The 24,174-nt window shown below is 32.1% G+C and overlaps 2 protein-coding genes across 2 annotated transcripts; both read right to left on the minus strand.

Annotated features, from left to right (window-relative positions):
• Window positions 1-857: 857 nt before the first annotated feature.
• Window positions 858-3,548, minus strand: LOC133692652 (probable aldo-keto reductase 2). The gene is made up of 4 exons (XM_062113745.1): window positions 2,959-3,548; window positions 2,446-2,618; window positions 2,226-2,328; window positions 858-1,421 (listed from the first exon to the last, which is right to left on the minus strand). The coding sequence occupies exons 1-4, from the start codon at window positions 3,373-3,375 to the stop codon at window positions 1,083-1,085; spliced, it is 1,032 nt and encodes a 343-aa protein (XP_061969729.1). The 5' UTR covers window positions 3,376-3,548; the 3' UTR covers window positions 858-1,082.
• A 16,270-nt stretch (window positions 3,549-19,818) lies between these two features.
• LOC133692653 (probable aldo-keto reductase 2) lies at window positions 19,819-22,431 on the minus strand. Its single transcript, XM_062113746.1, has 4 exons — window positions 21,911-22,431; window positions 21,397-21,569; window positions 21,174-21,276; window positions 19,819-20,373 (listed from the first exon to the last, which is right to left on the minus strand). Exons 1-4 carry the CDS (start codon window positions 22,325-22,327, stop codon window positions 20,035-20,037), a joined length of 1,032 nt encoding a protein of 343 aa, XP_061969730.1. The 5' UTR covers window positions 22,328-22,431; the 3' UTR covers window positions 19,819-20,034.
• Window positions 22,432-24,174: the final 1,743 nt, after the last annotated feature.

Consider the following 24,174-nt stretch of genomic DNA (forward strand, 5'->3'; position numbering starts at 1 on the left):
TCAAATTATATATCTCTTGTTCATTGAAATCTTCAGGATAAAATTTATTATTGAGTTAAATATATCATAATGATAATGTTGGTAAACTATCACTGATCCTTGTTGCTTATATGAACGACTTATAGTTTTTTTATACGAAGTATTCATATGTGGCATGTCAATCTCATATTGTGTGCAAATAAATTGCACATATACAAGGAAAATATCAAATCCAACATCTTTTAAAGCTCGAAGCAATACTTTAGTAGTTGATACAAGATCCATTGCATTTAAGATGTCAAGAGATATTTGCTGCAAAGCTCGACAAAGTAAATCAATAATCCTCATTATTTTATGCATCAAATATAAGATAAATATAAATTTAAAAGATTTCATTACAATCAAACAACCACCAATTTCTCCATGTATAGAATTAGAAGATCCCTTTTAACCATATATATTTTCAAGCATAATAATAGATGCACCATATATATTTATTAAACTGTAAATATAATCAAAATGAGAGCCCCATCAAGTAGTTCCACTTCAATATAAATTACCGATTTGATTAGTCTCTTTATTAGTTTTGCGTTTTGTGATAGCTAAAACCTCAACTTACAAAGACATGCGAATCTAATTATCTCACAACAAATTAATTATACATGTTTAGGAATTCTGTGGTTTTTTAATAAAGAACAAAAGTTCTATTGAGTTTTGGATTATTGGAAAGTTTATGTAATTGTCTCATGACTACTTACTAAAAATCAAGGTGGGTGGGTTATTAAAATTTTTATAATCTATATTTTTTCACTTAGACTTAGCCTCCTTGAGTCCTCCGCCGTTGCTCTCAACAATTAGAAATTTCTACGAGGACAAACTAAGAAACACCATCTTTTTATAGCAAAGCTAAAGAAAGTTGCAATACTTTTAGATTACGAAAACATTTATTATCTTCAGAAGTTCAGATGGTGTACAAACTCTTATTCTCTTCAGAAGTTCAGAGATGGTGTCCAAACTCTCACAAGTTTCGAAAACTTCAAAGGCAGCTGAAACCCAAGAGTAGCTAGCAGCAAGACAACATGACATGGCAGCATGCATGCCTTCTATACAGCTTTCCATGATGTAAGAGGTGGAGTATCTGAATCCTTGAATGTAGGCATGCCATGGCCAGACCTATCTCCCCTTACAGCATCTGAAGAAGCTATTGATTCGAGTTCAGCCATTTCTTCTGGCGTTAGTTTGACAGACAGAGCTCCAACATTCTGGTTGAAGTTTTCGATCTTGGTGGTTCCAGGAATAGGACATACATCATCACCCTGGTGGTGTACCCAGGCCAACGCCAGCTGCGATGAAGTGCACTGTTTCCTTGCTGCGATTTCCTTAACCCGCTCAAATAGTTGTGTATTATGTTCAAGATTTTCAGGTCGGAACCTAGGCAAATGCTGAGACAATTGAAACACTAGTTAATTTCAGCAGCTAAGCCTGAAACAACTCATCAAGAGAAAGCATCATATAATATTACAGTTTATGCAACATTCCAGATGTACTTGTAACATGTCCTTTTTGCCATAACAAAACATTCCAAGTACTAAACGGAAACCATCATGATATATTGTATACCACGCAGTTTTTTATGGGTTTGCAATGCCAAATTTCCATGTACAAGGCGAGTGAGCAGATTTTAGGAATCCAGAAGTACTGAAGATTGAATATCAGAGAGAAAGATTTAAGCAAAACATTAAGTATGCAGAACTTTTTGTTTGGACATGCATGGGACAAACTAAAGCCACCTGTCTAATACAAGGAGATCCTGTAAATGTGTGTTTTATTTGATTGAATCTTTAAGCAATCCAAGTGTATAGCATATTTGTAGGAAGAATGCAAATGTGAAAGAACTGCTAGGTAAAATATAATGATCTCAAAGCTAAACTTTTACTCTCTGCCAGTTTCTTCTATGGAGTTTAGACCACCAAACCACTCCATAAGATGGAAGAGACGATTTTTTGAGGCATCTAAGCTAACCAATATATTGTCAAAAATTCGTTGCTTAAGAGTTTAAGTTATTTGGTGAGTTTTCAAGAACGGTTTTATATTATTCTGACGCATATAACTGTCAAAGGAGGAAATGTGATTTTTGGCATTCCTTCCTTTCCAAACTGTAAAAGATTATGCTTGTACAATTGGTTATTTACTGGACATGTATTACACAGATCACAAACTCTATGTTCAAAAAGAAAAGAACCTACCTTTCTGAAGTCACCATCTGTAAGGCTCTCAACCAACTTAGGCCCAGAGGAAAAGAATCCCCGTCCTAGAGGACTGTAAGCAACAATCCCAATGCCAAGTTCTCTGAACCATTAGAATGATAAGATCAGACTCTGGATATCTAAGGCATCCCATAAACAGCCTAAGGTTTCGGTTATTTTAATCTCCAAAGGAAATTAGTTTTACTCATCAATGCCTCACCTGCAGGTAGGAACAATCTCTTCCTCCACATCTCTTGACCACAGTGACCACTCCAACTGCACGGCTGTTATCGGATGAACAGCGTGAGCTCTTCTGATTGTTGAAGCAGAGGCCTCAGACAGACCTATATACTTTATTTTACCTTCTTCAACTAGTTTCTTGAGTTCCCCCATCTAGCAAAGAAAAGAATTATGAGTGCACAACTGCAAGACATTTTTCAGCTAGAATGCAGGGACAGTACCCCATAGTAGCATTGTCAGAATCCAGCTACGAAAGAGACCATTGCATGATGTCAATGCACATAATAAGCATGACGGTATCATCAGTACCGTGTCTAATCTATAATTTTAGTGGGTTTATGCTGAAGTTTTAGGATTTTTGGATATTCCTGTGACAGATTCTGGAAAATATATCATCAAGTAAAAGAAAATTCTCTAACTATCATCATAGCCATCGAACGATCAAGATTAATCAGAACAATATTCAGAAACAAAAACAATTAAAGAGAAATACCGTGGCTTCAATAGGAACGCTGGTATCAATGCGATGTTGGTAATAAAGATCAATGGATTCAAGTTGAAGGCGTTTCAAGCTGGCCTCACAAGCATCTCTCACATATGCAGGATCCCCTCGAATCTCAAAACTGCCGTCCTTAATGCTGATGCCAAATTTGGTGGCCAATTCAACTCTCTGTCGTAATCCTCCCGCCTTCAAGGCCTTGCCCAGAACGATTTCGTTGGTGTGGGGTCCATAGACATCGGAGGTGTCGAGTAAAGTGACCCCGGTGTTGACGGCATGGTGGATGAGGGCGATCATGTCCGATTCAGGCTTTGGAGGGCCGTAGGCGGCAGACATGCCCATGCATCCAAGTCCCTGTGCTGATACTTCAAGACCCTGTGACCCCAGCTTGATCCTTTTCACTGTTGCCATCTCTCTTGTTCTTGTTTAATTTGCTTTTCAAGAATGACGGACTCAGTGTGTGTACGAGTTCTCGGATCAGCCTAGCAAATAAAACGAAACTGCCCTAAATGGTGGAAGTGAATGAAGAGACTCTACTGTGCATTGTTATCAAACCCACCTCATCAACTAGCCGGATCCCGGATTACACGGATTAACAGGAATCAAACTGAAAAAATTATATTTTTTTTAAAAGTTTTAATATTTTATATAAAAAAATTAAAATATAATTCATTTAAATATAAGTCATACGTGCTATAAATAATAAAATTTAAAAAATTATTTTAAAAAAAGTTTTTATTCAATATTGAAAAGATACCATGTTAATATATTATCATTTTAACTGGAAGTATTTAAATTTTTTTTTTCCACATTAAAAAACATAATTTTTTTTCTTGTGAATATAAAATATATGTATTAAAGGGTTTCAAATTTCACATTGAAAAATAATTTTTTTCTATAATAAATCAATCTAGAATAAAATGATAAAAAAATAAAATCATATCAGAGTTAAGTAATGAGACCGAGATTACTATGTAGAAAGGCAAACACAAAAAGAGAGAGTAGAATATCCAATTACAAAACAATCTCAAATCCATGCAATGCGGATCAAATTTAATATAAAAACTAAATGAAGAAAAATAATTAGGGATTAAATTGAAAAACAAAATAAATCAAGAAAAGGATAAGAAAATAGTAATAAAAAGATTAAGGACCCAAAATAGATAAAAAAACTAAATAAAATAAAATATTGAGAGGTATAATTGAAAAAAATAGATAAATAAGAAAAAGGATAAGAAAATAACAACAAAATAGATGATCAAAATTGGATAAAAAAATAAATGTAATAAAATGATTAGGGATAAAATTAAAAAACAAAAAAAAATCAAGAAAAGGATAAAACACCAAAAAAGAGTAATCAAATTAATAATGACCAAATTAGATACAAAAATTAAATAAAATAAAATTCTCAGTAATGAAATAAAAAAAATCAAAAAATACATTAAAAAAAACAAATAGTAATTAAGAGAATAAAGACTAAGATTTATAAAAATATAAAATGAAGAACACAATTGTTTTTTGGATGGGTTAGTATAAATTTTTAGGTCCAGAGATAAACAAAAAAAAAAGGCTTGTTAGAGGCCAATTGTGCCTCCTCCATAAGCATGCACCACACTACTAGAAAGAGGACAATGAGCCTCTCCTATCGCTGCCTTGTATAGTGGAATTTGATAATCGAAAGGCCTACATGTGTCTCTCGCGGAACCGTCACGCACTAATACATCAACAATTTTTTTTTCTAATAATATTTAGTCTTTTAAAATGACAAACCAACCCTTAGGGCAACCCAAAAATAACAAAAAAACCATAAGTAAAAACCAAAAATACCCTTGAAATTAGATGTATAATTTTTTGATTTTAAGGGTAATACCGTAACTTTACTGTTTAAAAAACTGAAAATATGAAGAAAAACCCCTAGTTTAATGGTTATTTTCTCTAAAAGGTATAATTGTAGTTCTATTGTGCAAATAATAATAAAAAGAAAAATTAATTTAACAGTGCAAAAAAAAAAATATACTAACTAATTTATCCCAATTAATTTTGTAATCTCCAATGAATCCATCGTAAAAGATAATTCTACCCCTACCAGCCATGCTTTTGGGAGAAGGAAAAAAAACAATTTATTATGCTAATCCATGGTGAATTGTCTCACAGCTACGATAAATGTCTCATCTCATTTTTTTATATTTATAATTCACTATTTTAAGTGCAATAGGTATTGTATTTATTTCCTTGTTATTTTATGTAGAATTTCAAGTCAATTTATAATGTAAGAGAAGGAAGTGTTTGCGTTATGGACATGTTTTTATATATCATTATTTTTTTTAATTGAAAATAAAAATATATTGTTTAATAGAATAAATTGAAAAATATACATGAATTGATAAATTGAAAATGAAAAAATATGTATTTTTTAAAATTTCATAATGCTTAAAAGAGATTATTATAATTTATCTACAATTATTTTTATTTTATGTAAATAAGTTGTATTTACATGATAATGTTTTAAAAAAAAAACCATAATAGTTTGTTATTAGTAAGAAAGATAAAATAAATTAAAAAACTTAAAAATAAAAAAAACAATATAAAATATTTATATATACATCAATCTCCTACTTTATAAAAAATAAATATACAAAACTGACATAAGTATAGAAAAACTCAAAATCTTATTTTTCTCCCGCGTTAGAAGTTCTACTCGCTCTCAACAATTATAAAATTCTAACAGGACAAAGTAATTACGAAAGACCATCTTTCTGTAGCAAAGCAAAAACACAGAAATGGTAAAATTAAATTATGGGGAAAAAACATATATCTCTTCAGATGGTGTCCAAATTAACTCCCACAATCTTAGAACACTTGGAAAGGTAACTGAAATCTACAAGTAGCAGCAAGATAACAGACATGGCAACATTCTTTTATATAGCTTTCCATGATGAAAGAGGTGGAGTTTCTGAATTCCTGCATGTAAGCATGAAAACCTCGTACCTATCACCCTGAACAACACCTGCAGAAGCGATGGATTCGAGTTTTGCCATTTCATCTGGTGTTATTTCACTATATAATTTCAGTGACCCGCTCAAATAGTTGCCTGTTATGCTCCAGATTTTCTAGACGGAACCTAGGCAGATCCTGAGACAAATAATGCAACACAAATTTCAGCAGCTAAGCTTCAGAAAACTCATCAAAAAGGAAATCATCGTAGGTGTAAAGTTTATGCAAGGCGTTTCATATGCACTTGTGACATTCCTTCATGTTACAATATTTATCTTGTATTTTTAAAACATGATAAAAATACATTTATTTTTGAAAATATATGTGAAAAGATTTTTTGAATTTGACCATATGCACGTGAACAAAACATATATATATATATTTTATTTTTAAAAGGAGGATTTTTTTTTGAATTTTTGGAGAAAATCAAGTATTTTTATGTGATATGGATATCACGTTGGAAGTTAAAAAATACATGTCAAAACTTGCATTCACTCATGTAAAAACCAATAGGGAAGGTGACCCAAACAAACTGATACGACCAAAAGATTGATGTTTTCTCCCTAGTGTAGGAGTGTTGAAGTAATAAATAACCCGGCAAGACCGGGGTTGAACCATAGGGAGGTTATTGTATAAATTATAAACAACAATAATACAACAACAACAACAACAACAACAACAACAACAATAAAGAAGAAGAAGTTGATGAGAACTTTGAGATGAAAGATCAATGTGAGGATTAAACAATGATAAAAACAAATGTCAAAGTTAGAGAATCCACTAATGGTATTTCAAACAAGTATAGTATAAACTCTTATTATTCAACTGGAAACCACACACAAAGGACGTTTCAATTGGATTATAAATTGTTAACATAATTACATTAGTTATCTTATTCGAATAATATTAATACTTGTAAGTGTTGTCAGACATTCATGATTATAACTTATGTTAACAACAAATCAAGTTCTTTTCATAGCATAGGTGTCCGTTATATCATACGGTTTGGGTTATGAAAGTGCCAAGTATTTGTTGTAGCAAGGGTTAGATAACATAAATCTAGATTAACCATTTAACAAGCAAAATATTAAAAGTGAACAAGATAACAAATATAAAACATGTTAGTATCCAACATTAAAGTCCATGTTGAGTTTATACTATACTTATTCTTACACCATTAGTGTAACCTTTTCACCTAGACATAATAAACTTAGCTAAACATAATGAAAGAAAGAAACATAAATAAATAGGATAAAAATATAAATAAGATAAAGTTAACTAAGTAAAGGAAAAGAAATGAAAGGCATAAACTAGATATTAATGAAAGCAAAACTTAAGCATTACAAAAATACAAAGAGTGAAAGCAAGAGCATGATCTTGATATGAAAACCAAGATGCCTACATGCATGGCAAATACCTCCTTTTATAGGTCAAAATTTGGAACTATTGATTTGATGAATAATTGTTGAGTGGGTGGCCACATCTTGACTTGGTGACAATCCTTATCTTCTTGTCTGAACAAAACATCATTGATTACGTCAGAATTTGAACCAACTTTACTCATGAAAGTTCTAGGAAATTGTCTCAGTTTTTCAGGAAAAAATATTGAGGTTATTTGGACTTTTAGAACTCACGATATGGGCTGAACACTGAAAAGTGTCGGGGCTGCAGGACAGATTCAGACTTCTCTGTTGTTGCTATAATTTGGACTTGAAAATGGCCTTTTTAAATCTTGGACTCTCATGAAAGTTTTAGGCCTATGTCTTAGCTTTCCATCCATATGAAGCAGACCTAAATCCGAGATCTACAGCTTCAGTTATGACCCAATTACCAAACATCTCTTTTCTAAGTTTGGCTATCTCTTTGTCCTTTCAATTTCAATACTTAAAATCATCAATCAATCTTTTCATTTATGTGATACGTCTGCGTTTAAGATGAACATTTACCATAAATTAAAGGTATCTTATATTATTAGATATGTTATTATAAAACATGCTTTAGTTAAGGAGTTATTGATACTTCAAGTGCAAAATGATGATATAAAACCTTGATAAAAATGCACTTTTAAGTACTAATCACCCCCCAACTAGCTTATTACTAGTCCCTAGTAATCAAAGCGTTAAAATAGAAAAACAATTTGCAAATTCCACAAAGCAAGACATTCATCATTCAACTTCCATTAATTTATCCAGATAAACAAACTCTCATTAAATTTATATATCTGCTCAATACCTTTTAAACAAGATATTAATAAACCTTTCTTTTGTGCTCAAAATATCAACACATAGTTATAGGGCTTTACTTGGAAGAAAACAAAATTTTTTCTCTGATGTTTAAGGAGAACTTCCTTGGGTTGAGATTATTATCTTTATATATATATATATATATATATATATATATATATATATATATATATATATATATATATATATATAGACACACACACACACACACACACATAACTTAAAACACAATGCATCTTTAACCCATGTAACGAGCTTTTGGCTAATGACTCCCAGACCAGTTGGTCTTAGGGCATTAGGTGTTGAGACACCCCTACGAGCTTAATAACTCGGATTGTAGATACTGATACGTAGATAGTGCAATATTTGATTCCCTTAAGCTTTTCTCCTCAACCGATGTAACAAGTGTTGGACCAATAACTCCCAAATCAGTTGACTTTAGGGTATTAAGTGTTAAAACACCCATTCGGGTTTAATTGCTTAGGTTAGGAAGGCTACGAAACCAAACTTATCTACATTTTTATTATCATCAATTTTTTATTTTTGTTTTTTTGTTTTTTTCAAATTATTTACCATCCCTTTTCCTAAGTTGTTACCTTTAACAAAAGAACATAAATAATATAATAATCCAATGTGCAACCCACAATCATATGTTAAAGTGTGTGTGTGAAAATAAAGGTTTAAGAATACTTGTTAAATGAGTATATGAGTAGAATTAAGTGATAAGAATGCGAGAGTTTGTAAACTTGAATATTTCAAGAAGTATTCTGATAGACCTTGTTAAGAATGTTTACTAAGATGCGTCTCAAGAGTCACTTTAACCTTTACTCTGCCATCCTAGTAACAACAGTTTTGCAAATGGTTCATGAAATAGAAAACACAATTAGTTTTTTTTTTTATCAACTACTATCCTTTTCCCCCAATCAAAATGAGACATTGTCCTTAATGGTCTAAGGTAGAAAGATAGAGTATAGACATCACCTGAAATAAAAAACACTAACAAACCTAAAACACACTTAAACAAATATAAGAAACAACAAAACACAATAACAAAAGACACAAAGATTCAAAAACAAAGGCTTAAATCCAATCTAAGCTTTTTACGGCTTTCCTTAGTTGACCAATTTATGCGACTGATAGAGGGATCAATTACAGGAATGGAAGATTGTAGTTGATCAATCAATTGTTCAGCAGTAACAGCAGAGATTATGATTTATCATGCCAAAAATGTTAGAAATTCATGTTCCACAGCATGATCAAGAAAATACAACAACTTATCATAAAAACCATTAACATTTAACAGACCTATGGGTTTATGGTGAATGTACAGTTGGGCTCAAGAGGAAATATAGAAGATCTCTTCTAATATACCCAGACCACTTAGTAAAGCAATGAAGGCATGAACATGGTTAAACATTGCATTCATTCGATCAGACATTGTGGAGACCTATAGTTCCTCTCTAATTGTTCTTTCAATGATATCCCCTTTTGCTAAAGCTTTGAGGATGACCCCCAAAACTTGACTGCCTCTTAAAAATACAACTATTGACACACCCCCCTATTAACTCAAGACTGCCTCACCCATACACTAAATGAATCTTTCTCTCAGCTAGTACCTGACCAAGATGATTTGTTGATTCTAAAAACTCTATTTCCTTTTCCAGGACTGGATCCACCGAAAACACAAATATTTCTTATGTGATGACTTGAGGAACCTGCCATTTCTACACACTTCTATATCTGTTGAATGTATGGGTTGAGTAGAAATGAAAGGAAGGAAAATAAGATTTTATAGATGAGAAATTTAAAAGGCAATCATACCACCTATATGTAGGCCAGCTGGAATCTCACACACTCTCTTTCTCTCTCTTTCTTCATTTACTTATTTACTTATGTAGTTGTGATTGTGGCTCACATCTTCCCCTGGTTTTACATTCAAGAACGACTTAAACGCCCTTTATGGGTCAGGGATAGGCTTCCTATCCAGTTTTCTTAAAAACTGGCAAACAACGTCTTTTTTAGTCAGATTCCCAAGACTATATCGGGCATGTTCTTTGTGGAATTGTGGCCATAAATCATGAATTGCATGATGCACATCTCCACTAGGATGCGTCTCAAGAGTTAATAGAAGATTATCTAAAGACCCCTTACTTAGGCCATCCTTAATGAATTATATTTTATCTTCACGATTTACAGATATCATTCCTAAAGAACGACATGTTGGATTACAAGTCCATCTGGCACATCTATGACAAACTTTCAGTCGTTTTGCACAACGTTTCTTTGCAAAAGTGCTTTTACCTGTTCTAGACATGTATGAAATGAAAGAATTAGAGGATTCACCTGCTAATCAGACATTTGCTTCAATCAGCCATCGAATATCTTCAGGAATTTCATGATTCATTAACAACCTCAATCTTGCACATCTAACACGGTAAATTTTTATAATCGCATTCTGAGGCAAAGGTGTAAAATACTTTTTTAATTTTTCAAGAGTGGTGTCCATTTTCAAATGAGAATTGGAGGAGAGATTCAAAGAAAGGAGCAAGAGCAAAGAATTGCACAAATATATACACAAATATCAGTTATTATGGGAAGCTGAAAGAACCGACTTAAGTCACGGAGTACCGTTATCCGTCATTTGACTGGGGGTAAGAGTAACTAGTAAAACAAAACACAAAACAATGTGAGAAAAGAATCAATCTTTATATACTAGATCACCCAATTCAATAGAGTCATTTTCAACTGAAAAATTGTCAAAGTAAACTTTCAAACGATGTCCATTTACCTTGAAAACATTATTATTCTTTGGATTCTCAATATCACAGGCCCCATATGGATACACACGTTTCACAATGAAAGGACCACTCCATCTTGATCTTATTTTTCCAGGAAATAAATGGAGTTGAGTGTTATAAAGCAAGACCTTTTGACCAACATTGAATGTTTTTCTCAGTATTTTCTTGTTATAAAACTCTTTGATTCTTGCTTAATGAATTTTTGAATTTTCATATGCATCATTTCTTATTTCCTCAAGCTTATTTATTTTTAATTTTTACAGCTGACTAGTATCATCAAGATTTGAATTGAAAGCTTTAATAGCCCAATAAGCTTTATGTTCAAGTTTCACAGGCAAGTGACAAGGTTTTCCATATACTAGTCTATAAGGTGACATACCTAATGATGTTTTATAAGCAGTTCGATAAGCTCAAAGTGCATCATTAAGTCTTAAAGACCAGTCTTTCCTATTAAGGTTCACTGTTTTTTCCAAGATCTGTTTGATCTTTCTATTAGCAAGCTCTGCTTGTCCACTTGTTTGAAGGTGATAAGGGGTGACAACTTTGTGTGTGATTCCATATTTCTTCATTAAAGACTCAAATGACTTGTTGCAGAAATGTGTTCCACCATCACTTATCATAGCTCGAGGGATTTCAAATCGACTCAAAATATTTTCTTTCAAAAACTTTATCATTGTTTTGTGATCATTGTTTCGACTTGGAATTGCCTCTATCCATTTTGAAATATAATCTACTGCGACTAATATGTACAAGAAACCAAAATGAAGGAAATGGACCTCTGAAATCTATACCCCAACAGTCAAAGATCTCAATAACAAGAATAGGATTTAAAGGCATCATGTGATGTTTTGAAATAGATCCCAACTTTTGATAATTTTCACAAGTCTTGCAGAATACATGTGAGTTTTTGAACATGGTGGGCCAGTAAAATCCACTTTGTAAGATTTTTACAGTTGTCTTTTATGATGAGAAATGGCCCCCATATGCCTCAGAATGACAAAATTTAATTACACTACTTACCTCATTGTTAGGAATGCATCTTTAAAATATTTGATCAGACAATATTTGAATAAATAAGGGTCATCCCAATAAAAGTTCTTCACTTCATTCAAGAACTTTCTTTTGTCTTGGGTACTCCAATAAGTTGGCAATTGTCCTGAAACAAGAAAATTGACAATATTAGCAAACCAAGGCATTGTAGAGACAGAAAGTAAAGATTCATCAGGAAAGTAGTCATCAATTGGTGTGATGTCAGATTTTAAATTTTTTGTCAATCTTGACAAATGATTTGTGACAACATTTTCGGTGCCTTTCTTGTCTTTGATTGTGATATCAAATTCTTGAAGTAACAAAATCCACTGCACCAATCTAGCCTTAGAATCTTTTATAGAAAGAAGATATTTCAATGCTGCATGATCGCTAAAAACAACAACAGGTGAGCCAATAAGATAAGACCTGAACTTTTCATATGCAAATACTACTGCAAGTAATTCTATTTCAGTGGTGGTGTAATTCATTTAAGCACTATTTAAAGTTTTACCTGCATAGTAAATCACATAAGGTTTCTTATCTTTTTTTTTTTTGTCTTAAGACAGCACCCACGACATAATCACTAGCGTCACATATTATTTTAAAAGGTAATGACCAATCAGAAGGTTGAATGACAGGAGCAGAAGTAAGCAAATTTTTAAGTTTAACAAAGGCTTCTTCACAATGTTTAATCCATTCAAAAATATTTTCCTTTGTTAAAAGGTTACTCAAGGGCTTAGATATTACACTAAAATTTTTGATGAACCTTCTATAAAAACCAGCATGTCCTAAGAATGATCTAACATCTTTAATAGATTTTGGTGTTGGCAAGTTAGGAATTAACTCGATTTTAGATTTGTCAACTTCAATTCTTTTCGAAGAAACAATGTGACCAAGTACAATGCCATTTGTTACCATAAAGTGACATTTTTTCCAATTCAGTACAAGATTCTTTTCTTCATACCTACTCAAAACTTTTTCTAATTTAGTCAAACAATCATCAAATAAATCACCAAAAACAGAAAAATCATCCATAAAAATTTCAAGCAAACGTTCAACCATATCACTAAATATACTGAGCATGCATATTTGAAATGTGGCTGGTGCATTACATAATCTAAAAGGCATCCTTCGATATGCAAAAGTACCAAATGGACATGTGAAAGTAGTCTTCTCTTGATCTTTCAATGCAATTTCAATTTGGTTGTAACCTGAATAGCAATCTAGGAAATAATAAAATTCATGACCTGCAACTCTTTCTAGGATTTGATCCATGAAAGGTAAAGGAAAATAATCTTTTCTAGTCATTGAATTAAGTTTTCTATAGTCAATGCACATGTGCCAACCAGTAATAGTCCTAGTTGGAATTAACTCATTTTTCTCATTTGTTATCACAGTGACTCCAAACTTCTTGGGTACAACTTGGGTAGGACTTACCCATTTACTGTTAGAAATAGGATAAATAATTCCATTATCTAGAAGCTTAATGACTTCATTTTTCACCATTTCTTTCATATTAGGATTAAGCCTTCGTTGCATTTCTCTAGAGGGTTTAGCATTTTCCTCCAAATAAATCCTGTGTGTGCAAATCAAAGGACCAATTCCTTTTATGTCAGCTATGGTCCATCCTAATGCATTTTTTTGCATTTTCAGAGTCTGTAATAACTTACCTTCTTAATGTGCATTAAGTTTGGAAGAGATTATTATCGAAAAAGTTTCATTTTCTCCCAAAAATGAGTATTTGAGATTGAATGGTAATGACTTCAAATCAGGTTTTGGTGGTTAGACACTTGAAGGAATGGACTGAATTGATTGTGGTGGCAATTCCTTAATTTTTGGTCTTTAATTATTTGTCTTTGATTCTTCCTGAAAATAAACCATTTGCAAATCATCAGATTCATCAATCTCAATTTCACTGGAGGTGGTTTGAAATTGATCATCAACTAATTTTCAGTAAAGTCCACTTCTTGTAAATCATTATCATCTCCAGGTTGCTTGCAAATGTTGAAAATATTCATCTCCAATGTCATGTTTCCAAAAGATAGCTTCATTCGTCAATTCCAATAATTAATCAATGCATTAGAAATTGCAAGAAATGGATGTCCTAAAATAACAGGAAATGAATTACACGCTTCAACAGGTTATGTGTTCAAGACAATAAAATCCACAGGATAAATGAATTTATTGACTTGTACTAACACATCTTTAATTATTCCTCTAGGTACTTTTACAGATTTTTCAGCAAGTAAAAGAGTTACAGAAGTTGGTTTTAACTTACATAGATTGAGACTTTGAAAAATTAAATATGGAAGTAAATTCACACTAGCTCCAAGATCAAGCAAAGCTTTTTCAATTTTATGTTCTCCAATAAAGCAAGAAATTGTAGAACAACCAGCGTGTTTATATTTCAAAGCATTATTGTTATGAAAAATGACACCTACTTGTTCGGATAAAAAGGCTTTCTTTTTCACATTCAGTTTTCTCTTCACAGTACACAGATCTTTCAAAAATTTAGCATATGAAGGTACCTGTTTAATAACATCCAGCAAAGGTATATTGATCCTTACCTATTTGAAAGTTTCAAGGATTTCAGAATTGTGATTGACTTTCCTTTGTTTGGTCATGACATGAGGAAATGGAAGTGTTGGCGGTGAATCAGTCTTTTCTTCGCAACGTTCAGATTCAACCCCTTCCTTACCCTCAGAGATTGACTCATCATCTTTCTCAAAAGGTTTAAGAGTGGGTTTTTCAATAACCTTACCACTGTGAAGAGTGATGACTGATTTAACTTGATCCATTTATTGGCTTCCAGAACTACTTGCATTTGCATTGTAGTGCCCCTTGAGATTTTGTTGTGGTTGAGATGGAAACTTACATTTCTCTTGGAAACTGAGAGCAGATGTGAACTTTGCAAGAGTATCTTTAAAATCTGTCATGCTTTGAGCAAGTTGAGTGTTTATTGCCTCTTGCTTTTCAATGAATGCATGTAATGTTCTCTCAAGATTTCTTCTAGAAGGTGGAGCATAAGGAGGTGTATATCCATGAGAATTTTGGAAATTATGGTGTGCTTGAAATGGTGGTTGTGAAGTTTATGCATTATTGTTATCACTCTTCCAACTGAAATTTGGGTGATTTTTCCAACCAGGGTTGTATGTTTGCAAGTATGGGTTATGATTGGGCCTTTGAAAATTGTTTAAAGCATGAGCTTGTTCATGGAGACATTCCTTAAAAGAAGGCAAAGTTGGACAATGATTAGTTGAATGTTCATTGGTTGCACAGATTTGACACACAATGTCTTAAACATATTTTAATTGACTACTCCTTTTCAATTCTAGTGCCTCAACTTTTCTAGCTAAAGATGCAAATTTAGCTTGGAGGTCATGATCTTCCCTAAGGTTGTACATATCTCCAGTAGATGTATGAGGTTGGGTTTTACTTTGTACCTCATAAGTGCCTGTAGTGTCTTAATTTTGTGCATTTTCAGCTAGCAAGTCTAGGTACTCCATTGCTTTATTAGGGTCTTTATCTTCAAAAGTTCCATTGCACATCAATTCAACCATTTACCTATCTCTAGGTGTTAACCCTTTATAAAAATGTGAAACTAATCTCCATGTTTCAAAATTATGATGAGGGAAAGTATTAAACAAGTCTTGATACCTATCCCAACATTGGTAAAATGTTTCTCCCGGTTTTTGAGTGAAAGTGATGATTTATCTTTTGAAAGAGTTTGTTCTGTGAGATGGAAAAAACTTTTTTAAAAATTATTGTTACATTTCATCCCAAGCACGAATGGATCTTGGTCTCAAATTTTAGAGCCATGTTTTAGCTTTATCTTTTAATGAAAAAGAAAAAAGCTTTAATCTGATGGTGTTCATGCTACAATTTGAGTCATTATAAGTGTTGCTGACCTCCTCAAATTCTTTTAAATGCAAGTATGGATTTTCTAAATCTAAGCCATGAAAAGAAGGTAAAAGTTGAACATGCCTGGCTTAAAATTAAAATGAGATGCATCAAGAGGGAAAACTATGCATGAGGGTGCACTTGTTCTTGTTGGATTCATGTGGTCTCTAAATGTTCTAACATAGTTATTCTCACTATTCTCATTATGAAGCGTCTGATTATCTTGTTTGGCCATATTTTTTTGAAAATGATGAGGATACCTTACAAAGTCTACCACTTAATGTACGTGACCAAACTCTCATGCACGTGTAAGAAGAGAATAAAAGGAAGAAGAAAACAAAAGAAAAAGAAACAAAACAAAAGAAAAAAAGTTAGATACAAGAAAAGAGAAAAGAGAAAATAAAATAAATACTATAATTTATACAAGAATTTACCTCCCCGGCAACAGCGCCAAAAACTTGACATGACCAAAAGATTGATATCTTCTCCCAAGTGTAGGAGTGTCAAAGTAATAAATAATCCGGCAAAACCGGGGTCGAACCACAAGGAGGTTAATTTTAAAAATTATAAACAACAACAATACAATACAATAACAACAACAATACAATAACAATAACAACAACAATAAAGAAGAATAAAAAGAAGTTGATGAGAACTTTGAGATGGAAGATCAATATGAGGATTAAACAATGATAAAAACAAATGTCAAGGTTAGAGGATCCACTAATGGTATTTCAAACAAGTATAGTATAAACTCTTATTATTCAACTAGAAACCACACACAAAGGAGGTTTCAATCAGATTATAAATTGTTAACATAATTACATTAGTTATCTTATTCGAATAATGCTAATACTTGTAAATGTTGTCAGGCATTCATGATTATAACTTATGTTAACAACAAATCAAGTTCCTTTCATAGCACAAGTGTCGGTTATACCATACGGTTTGGGCTATGAAAGTGTCAAGTATTTGTTGTACCAAGGGTTAGACAACATAAATCTAGATTAACCATTTAACAAGCAAAGTATTAAAAGTGAACAAGATAACAAATATAAAACATGTTAGTATCCAATATTAAAATCCATGTTAAGTTTATACTATATTTATTCTTACACCATTAGTGTAACCTTTTCACCTAGACATAATAAACTTAACTAAACATAATGAAAGAAAGAAACATAAATAAACAAGATAAAAACATAAATAAGATAAAGTTAACTAAGTAAAGGAAAAGAAATGAAAGGCATAAACTAGATATTAATGAAAGCAAACTTACGCATTACAAAAATACAAAGAGAGAAAGCAAGAGCATGATCTTGATCTGAAAACCAAGATGCCTACATACATGGCAAATGCCTTCTTTTATAGGTCAAAATTTGGAACTATTGATTTGATGAATAATTGTTGAGTGGGTGGCCACATCTTGACTTGGTGACAATCCTTATCTTCTTGTCTGAACAAAAAATCATTGATAACGTCAGAATTTGAACCAACTTTACCATGAAAGTTATAGGAAATTATCTCAGCTTTCCAGAAAAAAATAATTGAGGTCATTTGGACTTCTAGAACTCAAGATATGGGCTAAACACTAAGCAGTGTTTGGGCTGCAGGATAGATTCAGACTTCTCCATTGTTGCTACAATTTGGACTTGAAAACGACCTTTTTAAATCTTGGACTCCCATGAAACTTTTAGGCCTATGTCTTAGCTTTCCATCCATATAAAACATACCTAAATCCGATATCTAGAGCTCCAGTTATGACCCAATTACCAAACAGTGTTCCAGTTTGGACTGCACCAACATCTCTTTTTTAAGTTTGGCCATCTCTTTATCTTTTTAATTTTAGTACTTAAACTCATTAATCAATCTTTTTATTTATGTGATATGCCTGCATTTAAGATGAACATTTACCATAAATTAAAAGTATCTTATATTATTAGGTATGTTATTTTAAAACATGTTTTAGTTAAGGAGTTATTGATACTTCAAGTGCAAAATGATAATATAAAACCTTGATAAAAATACACTTTTAAGTATTAATCACAAACCACATGTACCAATAAAATATAAATCTTGCTTTACATATGAAAGTAATGTTGGGTTCCTGAATGTTATACACGTAACAGAAATAATAAAACAAAATTACCCAAGAGTTCTATATATTTTAGACATATCTAGAGTTATTTAGGAATTTATTACCCGAAGACTTAATTTTCTTCGACTTTCAATAATTCTTTAAAAAAATGTTGTCGCAAACCACAAGGCGTTCAATTGTTCGGCCTCCAATGATAATCCACACGAACCACTAGTGAAAAATCTTTGAAATCCCTGTTTTGGAGAGAGAGATTTCTATGCTTAGAGTGCTAGCTCTCTATTATGTGACTTACATAGTTTTTCTGTTTAATAGACAACCACTCCTTAAAAAAATAAGAGGCACAATATATTATTTATTCCCTATAAATTGGTAATTATCAATTTACCCCTTAAATAATATCCATATATTATTTAAGGATAATTTTAGAAATTTAATGAATCAGGTCCTTACTTGATTATTCTAAGACTAGAATTATAATCTTTGGAATAAATACATTTCAATGCTTAATTTCTAAAATTATTTTCAATCAAGTCACACTTGATTAATTATCCCGGTTTAATTTTTATCTAATAGTTCTTAATATATGTGACCCGTTATGTTCGTAATTTTTAACTCTTTTCAAATCTCATTTCACCTTGACCAATGATTTCTCAGTCAATACTATTTCATAACATATACAATATTTTTTTCAATTCTCCTAGGATTATGAATTCTCTCTTGATCACTCAAATACCTTCATATAGTTCATGTTATACCTAATGTTTTCCATTTCATCTCCTTCATTAAGATAACATGTAATGACATCAAAGCATAACATTTTTTTTATATAAGATAACTTAGTGTCTCAAGTCTAAGGATTACTTACACAACCAATATATGAACATTTCCATAAACATATATGATCTCTTTATAAAGTTAGTATATATATATATATCCTATGATAAGCACCTACATATTAGTTCTATATATCCTTTGTACCTCAGTTTCTGAGAACAACCACTTCCTTTCACAAAGAAAAGAACATAATATGTACTAATCTCTCCGACTCTAAAAATTATTCAATATTTAAGAGAGCATCGACCATAAACATTTTAAGATCAATGTTTTGATGCAATAGTAATCCCATAATTATAACAACTTTATAATTTCATTTGCAAAATATTTTTTTACCATAAACATTTTCTTTACTCTAGATTCATAAATCAAATATTAGATTATTAATCTAATATTATATAAATATTAATGATAAATTAACTTTTTATTAATAACAAATATATATTTCCACAAATATAATAATAATATTATATAACTACATAATATATTAAACTAACAAGTCAAGGCAATGACACATGACTCTCTTTTGGATGCACATTGAAATCCCAACGCAAACAGCCATTGACATGCAAATGCTAGACTATATACAACCTTCAATTAGTGCATGATCACAAACCCCGCGACTTGTTTTCCACTATGCATAAAGCATAGATATTAAATCAAAGTATGGATTGGAAGATTTACATGGAAAACTTGGAATTTCGAGTTTAACCGGAGCCTAGTTTTTAGCATAAAATATAGTAGTTAAATCCGACAAGATTTTTAATGATCCACTTAATCTCGCTAAATCTAATTCAAACCTAGCCTGCTGATTCAATAAAAAAAATAAATAAATGATACGGCTTTAATAAAATAATTGAACAACTATTTTCTAGGTAAGTCCCTAAATCGAGTATGACAGGTATAACACAGAGGTTCCGATCACTCTCAACATTTAGAAATTTCTATGAGGACAAACTAAGGAACACCATCTTTTTATAGCAAAGCTAAAAGAAAGTTGCAATAATTTTAGATTACGAAAACATTTATTCTCTTCAGAAGTTCAGATAGTGTACAAACTCTTATTCTCTTAAGAAGTTCAGATGGTTTACAAACTCTCACAATTTTCGAAAACTTCAAAGGGAGCTGAAATCCCCGAGTAGAAGCAAGACAGCATGGCATGGCAGCATGCCTTCTATACAGCTTTCCATGATGTAAGAGGTGGAGTATCTGAATCCTTGAATGTAGGCATGCCATGGCCGTACCGATCTCCCCTTACAGCATCCGAAGAAGCTATTGATTCGAGTTCAGCGATTTCTTCTGGCGTTAGTTTGACAGACAGAGCTCCAACATTCTGGTTGAAGTTTTCGATCTTGGTGGTTCCAGGAATAGGACATACATCATCACCCTGGTGGTGTACCCAGGCCAACGCCAGCTGCGATGAAGTGCACTGTTTCCTTGCTGCGATTTCCTTAACCCGCTCAAATAGTTGTGTGTTATGTTCAAGATTTTCAGGTCGGAACCTAGGGAAATCCTGAGACAATTGAAACACTAGTTAATTTCAGCAGCTAAGCCTGAAACAACTCATCAAGAAGAACGCATCATAGATTACAGTTTATGCAACATTCCAGATGTACTTGTAACATGTCCTTTTTGCCATACCAAAACATTAATCCTAGTACTAAACGCAAACCATCATGATATTGTATACCACGCAGTTTTTATAGGTGCAAGCACGCCAAATTCCCATGTACAAGGCGAGTGAGCAGATTTTAGGAATCCAGAAGTACTGAAGATTGAATATCAGAGAGAAATATTTAAGCAAAACATTAAGTATGCAGAACTTTTTGTTTGGACATGCATGGGACAAACTAAAGCCACCTGTCTAACACAAGGAAATCCTGTAAATCTGTGTTTTATTTGATTGAACCTTTAAGCAACCCAAGTGTATAGCATATTTGTAGGAATAATGCAAATGTGAAAGAACTGCTAAGTAAAATATAATGATCTCAAAGCTAAACTTTTACTTTGTGCAAGTTTCTTTTATGGAGTTTAGACCACCAAACCACTCCATAAGATGGAAGAGACTATTTTTTGAGGCATCTAAGCTAACCAATATATTGTCAAAAACTCGTTACTTAAAAGTTTATTAGGTGAGTTTTCAAGAACGGTTTTATATTATTCTGTAACGCATATAACTGTCGAAGGAGGAAATGTGATTTGTGACATTCCTTCCTTTCCAAACTGTAAAAGATTTTGCTTGTACAATTGGTTATTTACTGGACAGGTATTATACAGATCACACACTCTATATTAAAAAAGAAAAGAACCTACCTTTCTGAAGTCACCATCTGTAAGGCTCTCAACCAACTGAGGCCCCGAGGAAAAGAATCCCCGTCCTAGAGGACTGTAAGCAACAATCCCAATGCCAAGTTCTCTGAACCATTAGAATGATAAGATCAGAATCTGGATATCTAAGGCATCCCATAAACAGCCTAAGGTTAATTCGGTTATTTTGATCTCCAAAGGAAATTAGTTTTTCTCATCAATGCCTCACCTGCAGGTAGGAACAATCTCTTCCTCCACATCTCTTGACCACAGTGACCACTCCACCTGCACGGCTGTTATCGGATGAACAGCGTGAGCTCTTCTGATTGTTGAAGCAGAGGCCTCAGACAGACCTATATACTTTATTTTACCTTCTTCAACTAGTTTCTTGAGTTCCCCCATCTAGCAAAGAAAAGAATTATGAGTGCACGACTGCAAGAAAATTTTCAGCTAGAATGCAGGGACAGAACCCACTATTAGCATTGTCGGCATCCAACTACGAAAGAGACCATTGCAAGATGTCAATGCACATAATGAGCATGACGGTATCATCAGTAACATGTCTAATCTATAATTTTAGTGGGTTTATGCTGAAGTTTTAGGGATTTTTGGATATGCCTGTCACAGATTCTGGAAAATATATCATCAAGTAAAAGAAAAATTCTCTAACTATCATCATGGCCATCGACGATCAAGATTAATCAGAAAAATATTCAGAAATAAAAACAATTAAAGAGAAATACCGTAGCTTCAATAGGAACGCTGGTATCAATGCGATGTTGGTAATAAAGATCAATGGATTCAAGTTGAAGGCGTTTCAAGCTGGCCTCACAAGCAGCTCTCACATAATCAGGATCCCCTCGAACCTCAAAACTGCCGTCCTTAAAGCTGGCGCCAAATTTGGTGGCCAATTCAACTCTCTGTCGTAATCCTCCCGCCTTCAAGGCCTTGCCCAGAAGGATTTCGTTGGTGTGGGGTCCATAGACATCGGAGGTGTCGAGTAAAGTGACCCCGGTGTTGACGGCATGGTTGATGAGGGCGATCATGTCCGATTCAGGCTTTGGAGGGCCGTAGCCGAAAGACATGCTCATGCATCCAAGTCCCTGTGCTGATACTTCAAGACCCTGTGACCCCAGCTTGATCCTTTTCAATGTTGCCATCTCTCTTGTTCTTATTTAATTTGCTTCTCAAGAATGACGGACTCGGTGTGTGTACGAGTTCTCGGCTCAGCCTAGCAAATGAAAGGAAACTGCCATTAATAGAGGAAGTGAATGAAGAGACTTTATAGTCATCCAAGAACAATTTCTAACGTAAGCATCTACGTAACTCACATGATGTTTGAGCTTACGCTCCATTATATGAAGAGTAAATTTATTATTATTATTATTATTAGTGTTATTTTTATTTTTATTTTTAATATTTTTAATATTTTTATTATTATTAATTTTGAAAAAAATATTATTACTATTATAGAAAAGTCGTAAATTTTATTTGAATGAATTAAAAATTATAAGAATGTCGGCAAACAAATTTAACATTATTATTGTTATTATTATTTTTATTTTTATTAGGGTAACGAGAACCGAGAAACTTGGATATGGCTGGGGTGTCAGACCCAAGTTTATAATCATTAGTTTTATTCTTATTGTTATTATTATTGTTATCATTATCAGTAATAATGTTTTTAAAAAACATTGTTACTATCAAAGAAAAACTGTAAATTTGATTTCAAGAGATAAAAAATTATAAGAATTTAAGTTTGATAAGTTTAATATTATTATTAATGTTAAAAATATTACTCTTGAATTAAGTGTTGTAGCCAGATTTAAGGATCTTGGGTCTTGCTTTACAGATAAAACTAACACTTTTAAATATTAATATTTTTTATATCTAAAAAATTAACTCTTAGTGCATTGTTATCAAACCCACCCGGTGAAAGAGCTGCATCCCGGGTTGTATAGATTGAGTTGAATCAATTCAGATTAATCTAAAAAAATAAAAAATATATATTTAAAATTTTAATATTTTATATGAAAAAATAAAAAATAATTCATATAAATATAAGTTATATATGTTATAAATAATGAAGTTTAAAATATTATTTCAAAAAGATTTTTTTATTCAAAACATAATATTCGTTATATAAAATAGTTTAGTAATCTCAAGTTCAAGAATCTTTTATACAATCGTCCCATTAACATATCCTTAGATATATATGATCATTTTATATGAAATTCTTATACAAGTCAGTTCAATGTACATGTCTTGTAACAAACACTTATATATTAATTTTAGATTTTTCTTGTACCTTAACTTATGAGAATAATTGTTTCTTTTCATAAAAAAAGAACATAATATATATAAGTTTCTATGACTCTAATAAATATCTAGTGTTTAAGAGAATATCGACCAAGAACATTTTAAGAATAATGTTTTGATACAATAATAATCTCATAATTATAACAATTTTATAATTTTCTTTGTAAAGTATTTTTGTCATATGAATTTTATTTTTATTATAGATTTATAAATCATAAGTTAAATTTATTAATCTAATATTATATAAATATTAAAGACAAATTAAATTTAATAAATATATATTTATACAAATATAATAATATTATGTGTAATTAGTTAATTGACTAGCTGATAGGCAATGACATGACTCTCTCTACTCTTCTAGACACATTGAAATTCCAACGCAAACGGCAATGACATGCAAATGCTTAGACTATATTATATACATAATTCAATTAGTGCATGATCACAAATTCCGGAACTTGTTCTCCACGATGCATAAAGCATAGATTTTAAATCCAAGTATGGACCGGAAGATTTACATGGCAAACTTGTAATTTCAAGTTTAACCGGAGACAGGTTTTTAGCATAAAATATAGTGGTTAAATCCGGCATATATTAGCAGATTTACTTGAATTTTAGTTGAATTGGATAAAACTGTAAGTCAATAAACTCGTCTAGATATTTAGTCTAGATATTTAGTGATTCA

This window comes from Populus nigra, chromosome 4, assembly GCF_951802175.1.
Source record: "Populus nigra chromosome 4, ddPopNigr1.1, whole genome shotgun sequence".
Lineage (NCBI taxonomy): Eukaryota > Viridiplantae > Streptophyta > Magnoliopsida > Malpighiales > Salicaceae > Populus > Populus nigra.